The 10,789-nt window shown below is 44.5% G+C and overlaps 4 protein-coding genes across 5 annotated transcripts; 1 reads left to right on the top strand and 3 right to left on the bottom strand.

The window, feature by feature from the left end:
• Positions 1-57: 57 nt before the first annotated feature.
• Positions 58-2,401, bottom strand: LOC108099906 (glycerol-3-phosphate phosphatase). Its single transcript, XM_017203567.1, has 3 exons — positions 2,210-2,401; positions 576-1,263; positions 58-513 (listed from the first exon to the last, which is right to left on the bottom strand). Exons 1-3 carry the CDS (start codon positions 2,304-2,306, stop codon positions 351-353), a joined length of 948 nt encoding a protein of 315 aa, XP_017059056.1. The 5' UTR covers positions 2,307-2,401; the 3' UTR covers positions 58-350.
• An 83-nt stretch (positions 2,402-2,484) lies between these two features.
• On the bottom strand, positions 2,485-4,576 carry LOC108099905 (glycerol-3-phosphate phosphatase). Of its 2 annotated transcripts, XM_017203566.2 has the most exons (3): positions 4,497-4,552; positions 4,317-4,435; positions 2,485-3,500 (listed from the first exon to the last, which is right to left on the bottom strand). In XM_017203566.2, the coding sequence occupies exons 2-3, from the start codon at positions 4,417-4,419 to the stop codon at positions 2,650-2,652; spliced, it is 954 nt and encodes a 317-aa protein (XP_017059055.1). In that variant the 5' UTR covers positions 4,420-4,435; positions 4,497-4,552; the 3' UTR covers positions 2,485-2,649. The 2 variants fall into 2 exon arrangements, with proteins under 2 accessions (XP_017059055.1, XP_017059054.1); XM_017203565.2 differs by having other exon boundaries at positions 4,317-4,576.
• Positions 4,577-5,258: 682 nt separating this feature from the next.
• Positions 5,259-7,376, bottom strand: LOC108099904 (mediator of RNA polymerase II transcription subunit 19). The gene is made up of 3 exons (XM_017203562.2): positions 6,628-7,376; positions 5,920-6,034; positions 5,259-5,854 (listed from the first exon to the last, which is right to left on the bottom strand). Exons 1-3 carry the CDS (start codon positions 7,063-7,065, stop codon positions 5,382-5,384), a joined length of 1,026 nt encoding a protein of 341 aa, XP_017059051.1. The 5' UTR covers positions 7,066-7,376; the 3' UTR covers positions 5,259-5,381.
• A 654-nt stretch (positions 7,377-8,030) lies between these two features.
• On the top strand, positions 8,031-10,451 carry LOC108099940 (dihydrolipoyl dehydrogenase, mitochondrial). Its single transcript, XM_017203610.2, has 4 exons — positions 8,031-8,203; positions 8,514-9,041; positions 9,107-9,985; positions 10,146-10,451. The coding sequence occupies exons 1-4, from the start codon at positions 8,162-8,164 to the stop codon at positions 10,209-10,211; spliced, it is 1,515 nt and encodes a 504-aa protein (XP_017059099.1). The 5' UTR covers positions 8,031-8,161; the 3' UTR covers positions 10,212-10,451.
• Positions 10,452-10,789: the final 338 nt, after the last annotated feature.

Here is a 10,789-nt window from a genome sequence, read left to right as displayed (position 1 = left end):
CAATTATAGAAGTTTCAGTAACTGCGAATGGTTAGTGAAGCATGTACAAAAAATAGATTTTTCTGCTTTTAAACTTCGCTTTAATGTGCTCGTTTTTTAACGTGTTCTGTAAATCAACATAAAGTGTTTAGCTTAATATAGTTTTGATCATGGATAACTTTCCGACCCTGCAGTTTTTCAGCCACTCTAATATATTACGAAAATATCCAGCAGAGAGTGTTACTTGCCGGCAGATAAAATATGTACAACTATGTGTAAACACACGAACTAAAGCCAAATAAAAGTCGAATTAAGAAGTTGATAACGTGATTATGGCCGATAGCTGTCCGGGAATCGGGTGGATTTATGGCTCACAAGTAGGGCAGCAGATCGGCCAGTCGGGGCAGATAAACATCTGGCAGCGGCAGCTTGCCTTTTTCCCGCCGGACCTCCGGGAGATTATTGTACCGACCAGTGCCCACCAAAAGCGACAGCATGCCACTATTACTGGCGAAACCGACGTCTATTTTGAGGCTACAAAAGAAGCAAGGTTCTCATTAGGGGAGCGCTCAAAGGGACGGGTTAAGCCCGCTTACCAGTCGCCAATCATAAGCGTTCGCTCGGTTCGCAGTTCCCCGGACTTCGTGAGCGGTTCAAGGACCAACGGATTTGGCTTGCCCATCTCGAGGGCCTCTCGCTCCGCACAGGCCTCGATGCCCGCGACGAAGGCGCCGGTGCCGGGAATGCAGAAGGCCGGGTACTTGTGCACGGCGTCCCGGTTGGTGACGAGGAACGCGCAGCCGGGATTGCTGCACAGGATGTGACAGGCGCGGGCCATCTTGCAGTAGCTGAAGTACTCGTCCCAGCCCACGACCACCGCAGCCACGTCCCTGGCCGCCGCCGGGTCCTCGAATTCGCGAGCCACAAAGTCCTGCCACTTGTCGCCCGGAGGCAGTAGCTCCGTTTCGCCGGCTCCGAAGCTGTCGATTCCATGCTGCCTTAATTCCCGCGCGATGGCCGCGTTGCCCACCACATAGACCTTGTGCCGCGTCTTATCGAACTCCCGCCTCCCGGTCAAATAATCTGCAATGGCCGCCGTGGGCGAGATGATGTGTCTGTCGCTGGGTAAATGGAAGCCCAGTCGCTGCGAGCGCTCAAAGAGCTCCTGGCGCGTCTTCAGTCCATTGTTGGTAATCAGGTACACCCGTTTGTTCAAGCGCTGCTGCAGGGCATTCAAGACATCCGGAGCGCCCTCGATGGCCGTGTCATCCTGCCAAATGGTGCCTGTGCGTTAAATGGATATTTAATATGCTACGGTCGGTCACTCAGCTGCTCGTAATGTAAGTACGTTCGATTAGGCACATTGCCAACAAACAATCTTGACCAGGAATCTTAAGTAGTGAACATATCAAATATTAAAAAAATCACTAAATAGTAGTTCACATTCTTTTTCAACTTGAAAACTTCTTTTTAGTTTTTCTTCTGAGCAAATTTGTAATTGGGGTCTTTTATCATCAAATGATAATAAAGTGTCTTTGTGTATTAGCTTTGAAAAACTGTCTCAAAGCTGCCAAGGAAAGATCTGGTTTAGGTGATTCACATGAATTAGTTGCTATGAATGTCAGATTACCAAGTCAAATTTAAAACGTTTACTATCAATAATAAATGCAAAACGAAAATAATTTAAAAAAATCTTTTCCTTTTTACCTTTGGTAAAATGTAAACATTAAAAAACATAAATTTTTAAGTGATACAATTTACAAGAGTATGTTTTACATTGACATAATTGTATGGCTATAAACTTGTAAATTGATACACAACTCAAAACTAAAGAATTTACACAGGGCTTAAGATAATGTTCACAGGGAAAATCACACACATTTCTTAAATGAAGCAAGTGATAATTAAAAAGTAGTAAACAAAAATGAAACGGCTTTATAGTATTGTTAAGAACCTGCAAAAATAACAATTGCCTAACTCAAAACAAATTTATTTTGTAATGTTAATTTTAATTGTAAGACTTTCATTCGCATGACTGTGAAAAAAACTTTGTGTATAGCTTCTATAATTTTTTGAACATAAACTTCTGGTAACCGTGATCGCTAGAGCTTTACCCATGTAAACTTCCACCGATATTTGCTATATTTTTCCGTGAGAATGACAACTCTGAGAAAAGCTTCAGAATGCAAGCAATTTGTTTATACCACCTTTTTCCGCCATTCAAACTCACCGTCACCATCGCAGAGAACAGTGTCGAAACTTTGGAGCCATTCGGCAACCTGCTCCTTAGTCCAGTCCGTCAAGTTGATAGCCCCGCCTCTGGACATGCTGCTCAGTAGACCGCTTCGGCAAATGTTTGCGACCCGACTAAATTGGCGGCGGACTTGCTCATTTCAATTCACGATGATTGGGGAGAACCTGCTATCTCCCTTTCGCGCAAAGCTCGCTCGAAAATTAAACTGAGTCGGGCATATCGATTAAGTCATCCGTCTGAGAAAACGCTTCTACACTTTTTTTTTAATATTTTATTCTTTAGTATAAATTGTACTATAAATTTGCGTTAGTTATTTTTAAGTTTTCCTGTCTATTGCCAGTGAATGTACTACGATACAAACACATGTCTGCACTACATACTGATTACTGAATATTGGCTACAAATTCAAATCTCAATCATTTCGAGCCTGTCAGGCTGTCCACAATCGCTGGCAGCAGATCCCCCAACTTGGGCAGGTACACGTCCGGTATGAGCTTCTTGTCCTCGGGATTCTGACTTAGTTTCCACTGCTCCACGTCCTTCAGCTGATGGATTCCGGAGCCCACGAGCAGGGTCTGAAATCCGCAATTGGAGCCGAGCAAGATGTCCGTATTGGCTCGATCGCCGATCATAAGGGTCCTCGCAGGATCTATCTTGTTCTGGCTGATCAGCGATTCGCAAATGGCCGGATTGGGTTTTCCGATCACGATCGGATCACGTTCCGCACAGGTTTGGATTGCCCGCACGAAGCTCCCGCTGCCGGGAACTATCATGTTCGGCATCGGAAATCGCTCATCCGTGTTGGTGGCCACGAACAGGCACTCCGGATCGTTCAGGTACGAGGCGGCCTTCATCATCTTGGGAAAGCTGAAGTGCTCGTCGAAGCCCACGACCACGGCTCCGATGTCCGTGTCAAGTTTTAAATGCGTCGCCATGAACTCGGCCAGCGAACCCTGCATGGGTTCCGGCCCCACCTTGGTGTGCTGAATGCCCACTGCGTCCAGTTCCTTGGTGATTCCCTCGCTTCCGATCACGAATACCCTCTTGCTGAAGTTTCGGCGCTTCAGATATGCGGCTGTGGCATGAGCCGTCGATATAATGCCGTTCTCATTGATCTTGAAGCCCAGCTCCACGCCTTTTTTCAGAAGTTCCGAACGGGTCTTCGTCGAGTTGTTCGTGCAAAAGTATATCGACTTTCCCATGGCTTTAAACTGGTTCATCACATCCACCGAGCCTTCCAGGGCCTGGCCGTAGATCCATAGGACACCTGGGACAGGAAATAATGGTATTAGTAAGATAGCCGAGAACTGCTCTTAGGGTTAATAAATAAAACATTACTTCAAAAGTCTTTACTAACAAATTTTATCTTTGGTATTTTCTTGTATCTGCATTTTTTTCAAATCTTGGTACATACATTAAACTACTTTCTAAATAAAACTACTAAAATTAAGAAAAAAGAAAATGTGGGAGTAAAAAAATTAGGAAAACCTACAACATGCTTTTCTTTTGTTTTTTTGTGGATATTTGCCTTTATGATGTAATAATAGTGCGAGAAGAACTGCCTGAAGTTGGTTTTTTTAAGGAACTAAGATATTTTCAAAATACAAATAATTTTATCAAATGCCTAATGCTTAAAATATGGTATCATATTTTCAAAAAGGTAAACATTTTTGTTCGTTTTTAAATTTCAGGGTCCATGAATAGTTAAGTAGAAACGTGCGGCAAGATTTTTTTCTCACTAAAAGCCTGGTATATTTTAAACAAATAATTCAATTTTTTTTAATTTTTATTTTAAAATTTTTACATACAAAATTATATTTTTTCATGTTAAAAAGTTTGTTGTTCTAGCAATCACATTTTTATTAAAGAGGGCATTCGAAAGTCGACCTGCCAGGCATATTAATCACTTCACTCTTTGACATTGAAATATTGAAATTTGCGACGCGGCAACAACACACAAAACTATTCGCTTGCTGACGTATTTTGGGCAGATGTTCGGATGGATACACATATCTTTATGTAACGCAACTTCCTGGGAGAACCCTTTTAATACGGGAAAGTAAGCCACCCACCACCCACTCACCATCGCAGTCGGTTATCACCGAATCGAAGCTCGATATCCACTCGGTCACCTTGGCGGAGGACAATTCCAGGAGATTGGTGCACGTTTGCTTATACATGGTCATAACTGCCTTTCGCGAACTGGTGGCAAAGTTAGAACTCATTTATGGCTTTTCAGTGACGGCTATCTTTTACTCATCACTTTTAATTTATTAATTGGCTCTTGATTGCGAGGAACTCCCTGAGAAATAAAACAGCTGTTGACCCTGTGAAAGTTATGTTACTATCTGTCAGATTTCATCGAAGCTGTTACGGGGCCATGTTAAAGTTAACAGAGTGCTAACAAGTGTTTGGCGCCACTTTTAAATTTGGGAATTCCGAAATCGAAACATTCTGGAATTACACAAAAATTATTAATCCATATATCGCTTTTAACAATATAAGATCCTACCTTCCAATTTTGAAAACAAAATATTTTAATAACTTTTGTTAAACCAATTCCAAATAATCATCTCTCCTATTAAACACAAAACTCAGTTCATCATTTGTATGCTTGGTTTTTATTGTTTTATGCGCCTAATCACTAAAATTAATTACTTATAGTAGAGGCATTTTTATTTTGTTGAATCTCAGCTTTTTTTTTGTGTTTTTAAACTTGCTGGAAGAACAAACCATTGCAGAAATATAAATGAAATACTGACCCTACATATTACAAGCTTGGTGAGCAAACAAAGGGGTGCGAAAAAGCGCTTCTGTGGATGGCGGGAGGAAATAAAGGGGAAGAGCTGGAATCGAGAGCGAAAACGTCTAGCGTGCGATTTGTACCATAACTTGCATTTGAATAAATCTCATTAGGCTACCGCGAAAAACGAACGAAAAATTGTTGGCTAATTACAGAAATAAACTATTTTACAGTTACAATAATGTTAAATTAATAACTAGACACGAAACGATATCGAGAAAATTGCGTTTAGAGGACCGCTGCAAGTCCGTCTGCGTTTATTTTGTTTTTTGTTTGTGTTGCCATCTGGGGTGCGTCTGCTGATGAGAGGTAATGAGCCAAGTCTATTTTGCTAAAGGATCCTGCCTAGAACTGCGACATTAGCAGGCTGCCACCGCCGCCGCCGCTCCCCACACCCCCGCCTCCCCCTCCGCTCACTCCGCTGCCTGGACCGCCGCTCGTGCCCAGCACAGATCCGAGGAGACCGCCGCTTGACATCTGCTGCTGCTGCATGGGCATTTGCTGCTGATGCTGTTGCTGCATCTGCATGGACGAGGAAAAGCTGTTCATGCCGCCCACAACGCCGGGACCCATGCTCGCCCCCAGGTTGGACATTCCGGGGCCAGGACCTCCGCCCAGCGATCCCAGATTGGTGGCGCCCATAACACCCACTGCTCCACCCAAGCCCGCTCCTCCGGGCAGCAGTCCCACTCCCGGCTCCGGACTCTGGTTCTTCTTTTTGCGCTTCTTCTCCTTTTTGCGCTTTTTGCGCTCCTTATCGTCCTCGTGACGCTTCTGCTTCTTGTGCTTCTTCTCGTAAGTCTCCAGGCCGGCCGAATCTACAAGATGGAATCATTGGTTAAGGGGATGGGGTCATGAAGCGAGTTATCAGCAGCCGACTCACCGAGCAGCGTTGATTCCTGTCCCGTGGTTACGCCGTCTTTGTGTTTGTGCTTTTTGTGTTTGTTTTTGTGTTTTCGCGCAGGTGTGACATATGTGGTTCGATACTGTTCCGGCAGCTACAATGGAAACAGGAATAGGTTAAATTAACAATGTACAAGTAGATGTTAGTAAAAACAAATTGAAAATTAAATTTTTTCATGAAATTTTATCTGGTTTCTGGCCTGCGTGTATACCTTCCCAAGCCCAAAAAAAAATACATTTTAGAAAACAGTTGAATGATACCGATTACAAAAGTAAACAAAAAGTTAAAAAAGAATATTATAATAAATATTTTTTGGTTGAATACATAAAAAAACTTCATATTTTGAAACCAAACTTTGAGTCACCAAACCTTGCAAAGTTATTAGATTCATGCAAACACAATTAAATTAGCAACTAACAATGAAACTTAAATGAAAAAGCATCACATTGACGAACCCAAATTGCGTGAATAGATCGAAAAATTTAAAGAGTTATTAATAAATAATAAAAGAGTTATAAAGAATAATAATTTAATTGAAAAGGGGGAGTTAGTATAGGAAATAATTTTGGGGAAACAATCTAATGTGAATGGATTACGAAACTTTGTTTGAAAAGTAACATTTAAGAGCCAAATATTCGACTCCTGTAGTGCATGGTGAGCGAAAGAAATAAAAAAAGAGGCACCCACCGGTCCGGGATGCAGGCGGAATCCGGCCAGCTGCACGGGCGTCAATGGTAGGAGCTCCTTGCCGCCAATCGGGGGCTTCTCGATAACACTCCGCAGCGTGCTGTTTTCGACGGGATGCGTGATGAGGTCATTGATGCCCGGGATGTTTTGCAGGAACGAGGCCAGCGACTCCTTGAACTTCTTTTCCTTGAACTTGGTCAGTGTGTGGTGCAGTCCGTACTCGGTCATGAGATCCTTGTCGCCGGTGAGTTCCGCCTTGGCGGGTGGTTCCTTCATCGAGTAGAATGGCCCAGTGTGAATGATCGTTGGGGTTTTGCCAAGCGAAATGGTCGTTTTCAGGGTGCCGGACGAGTCCTGGCGCGCAACCACGGGTGATCGTCCGCCGCCGTGGGGCGATGACTTTGGGGAGTCCATTATGTTGCCGTAGTTGCTCATCATCTTGAAAATCCCGAGAACCTCGCGATTCTTGGTAGTCTTGCCAGCCCACGCACACACACACACACAGGCGCAGCAAGAGCAACAACAACAAGGCAAGGCCAGCAGAAGGTATCGCCTGTAGCGACTCTCTGGCCACGCCGGCCTAGCTTACACTCTGCAAAATGCGCCTCGTCTGCCCGGCACTGCGGTGGACTCTTTTCTGCTCGAAAACTCTATTAATTATCTGCTCTTGTGGCGTTTTCTAACAGATTTCGGGGGCAAGTCTCGCCATCTTGTTGTGTCCGCGAACCAGTGTGACCGCATTGCGACAGCTAGCGAAAAACTGAGCCAGCAGCGAAAACGCGAAGCGAACGCACAGCGAAAATACCAAAAGTGTGCTGGAAAATACGGCATATTGAGAATACCGCACAGAGTTGCAATATTAGCAATCGAATATTCATTCTAAGAGAATATATGTCACATATTTTCGAATTATGTTTGTTATGTTGGTAAATTACTAAGTGGCAAATTTTACTTATTCAATTCTACTTATTTTCAATGGATATATATTTTTAAGCACCGATACTACAAAAGTCGAATAGGCTGTTAACAATCAAACATTCCATGTATATTTAATAAACCAAGTTGAACCAAATAAAAAACGTTTATTGTTTTTGCCCTTTCTTTGTAAGTTATCAAAAAACATATTTTTAACCGAAGTAGTTGCATACAACAATCATCAAATATATCAATATTTGGTTAATGATACGATACATTCTATACATAAACGATACTATAGTATTTAGAAATAACAACCGATAATTTTTATAGATTAGAGTTTTATTTAGTAATATTATGTACCGATTCAAAATACTTTTTTAAAAAAAATCTCAGATATCAATTAAAATTTTATATCAAACACAATACAACACCATGGAATTTTCCCAAAAACTATCGATAAGTCCTTTCCCATCATATGACCACTATCGACTGTGCATCGCCAGCCCTGCGACCGCTCCGAGATCCACAACACGAAAAACAGTCGGAAAAACACATCAAATTAGTGTTGTGTTAGTAGTTAAATAACGATTATCCTCATAACTCGCCCACACCAGCTATGCAGTTCACGCTTCGACATGTTGTGTCGGCAGTAGCCAAGGTAAAGATCGGGTGAAATTAACGATTCCCCAAGTGTCGGTCGCCCCCCAAGTTATGCAATCTAACCTCACAGAGGAGGCCGTGAATCAGTCAGGAAAAGCTCGGAAAATGCACTCAGATCACCTGCAATGCTCATATGATTGCTTTAGAATAATCGCTGGTGTCTTAGGGATTTGTTTGGCCCCGTTTTCAAGGTTGCTAATTGGGCCAATTATCAGCTGATAGGCGGTCGGAGATTAATGCGAAATGCGTGCGACTGGCGTGATAAATGATAAGGTTCCACAGCGTGTAGTAATCTGCTGTCTTTCCAGACTCCTCTGCGCACCAATGCCGCCATTCTTGGCGCCCTCAATGCCCGCTGCTACTCCACTACCCACGAGGCTGACATCGTGGTGATTGGATCCGGACCGGGAGGCTATGTGGCCGCCATCAAGGCCGCCCAAATGGGCATGAAGACGGTCAGTGTGGAGAAGGAGGCTACTCTGGGCGGCACCTGCCTAAATGTCGGCTGCATCCCCTCCAAGGCGCTGCTGAACAACTCCCACTACTATCACATGGCCCACTCCGGCGATCTGGCCAGCCGTGGCGTCAACGTCGGCGAGGTCAGCCTCGATCTGGAGAAGCTCATGGGTCAGAAGACGAACGCTGTCAAGGCCCTGACCGGCGGCATTGCCATGCTCTTCAAAAAGAACAAGGTCACACAGCTGACAGGTTTCGGCAGCATCGTGAATCCCAACGAGGTGCAGGTCAAGAAATCCGACGGCTCCACGGAGACGGTCAAGACCAAGAACATCCTCATTGCCACCGGATCAGAGGTTACCCCCTTCCCGGGAATCGAAGTAAGTGTCGAAAAGAACTGAAGCTTAAACGAATTTTTAACTTATTCATGGGTTTCCTCTAACAGATCGATGAGGAGGTGATTGTGAGCAGCACTGGCGCCCTGAAGCTGGCAAAGGTGCCCAAGCACCTGGTTGTGATCGGCGCTGGCGTCATTGGCCTGGAGCTGGGTTCGGTGTGGTCGCGCCTGGGCGCCGAAGTTACCGCCATTGAGTTCATGGACACGATCGGCGGAGTGGGCATCGACAACGAGGTCTCAAAGACCTTCCAGAAGGTGCTTACCAAGCAGGGTCTGAAATTCAAGCTGGGCACCAAGGTAACGGCCGCCTCGCGCAGCGGCGATAACGTCACCGTATCTGTGGAGAACGCCAAGTCCGGCGAGAAGGAGGAGATCCAGTGCGACGCTCTTCTGGTCAGTGTTGGACGACGTCCGTACACCGAGGGTCTGGGTCTGGAGGCCGTGGGCATTGTCAAGGACGACCGCGGCAGGATTCCGGTCAATGCAACCTTCCAGACGGTGGTGCCCAACATCTATGCCATCGGCGACTGCATCCACGGACCCATGCTGGCGCACAAGGCCGAGGATGAGGGCCTCATCACCATCGAGGGCATCAACGGCGGTCATGTGCACATTGACTACAACTGCGTGCCCAGCGTGGTCTACACGCACCCCGAAGTCGCGTGGGTGGGCAAGAGCGAGGAGCAGCTGAAGCAGGAGGGCGTTGCCTACAAGGTTGGCAAGTTCCCCTTCCTAGCCAACTCCCGTGCCAAGACCAACAACGAGACGGACGGTTTCGTCAAGGTTTTGGCCGACAAGGCCACCGACAAGGTCCTGGGCACCCACATCATCGGACCCGTTGCCGGCGAGCTGATCAACGAGGCTGTGCTGGCCATGGAATACGGAGCAGCAGCCGAGGATATTGCCCGCGTCTGCCATGCCCATCCTGTAAGTAATTCCCCCCAGCAAATGACTTATTATTTTTAACTCGAAAATTACTTTTCGGTCTTATTTCAAAAGCTTTAAAACTATTCATGTTTTTTAAAGCTTGTCCTGTTCTTTGCATTGCAATAATAAAAACTAACAAAACAATTTTTATTTATTTCAGACCTGTGCAGAGGCTCTGCGTGAGGCCAATGTGGCGGCTGCCTTCGGCAAACCTATCAACTTCTAAGCACTTTCCCATACCTGCCAGTTCTTTGGATAACTTTGCACTACGTTTGAAATTTTTTAAAACCCAACAAATCGAAAAATTATCCTGACAGCCGAAACGAAAGTCTCCGCATACTTGTAACTCTCAATGTAGAAACATTACCGTGGAAACCATAAATATTGGTAGTGGCGCCAGGCGTTAATTGCAATGTAATATGTGTATTAAGTTAGAATAAACACAACACAGTTTGAAGACTCGAAACGCGTTCAATGGTTTTGTGGTTTTTAATGTCTTTAGGTGTTTTGGAAACTATGAATAAAGCTTAAAGCTATACAACAACTCAACTGAAGTTCTGGGGTTTTTGGAGCTTGTGGTAACTTAGGTTTGGTATAACTTTAGTTACTTTCCCTAACAAGGGAAAAAGTAGCGTCTTCGGTTTTTTGGACCTTTTTTTTTTAATTTTGTACACCAATTTATTAAATTCTTTTTTCAAAAAATGTTCCTAATATATAATTTTTCTTTTACGGCCAAAATAAATTAAAAGATAAGATAGCCAAGCCGCGCATCACTGCAAACAGCTGTCGCACCGGCTTTTAGAA

This window comes from Drosophila ficusphila, unplaced genomic scaffold (assembly GCF_018152265.1).
Source record: "Drosophila ficusphila isolate 14025-0441.05 unplaced genomic scaffold, ASM1815226v1 contig_106, whole genome shotgun sequence".
NCBI lineage: Eukaryota > Metazoa > Arthropoda > Insecta > Diptera > Drosophilidae > Drosophila > Drosophila ficusphila.
Note: the sequence above shows the minus strand (reverse complement) of the source record. Positions and strands in the feature narration are given on the sequence as shown.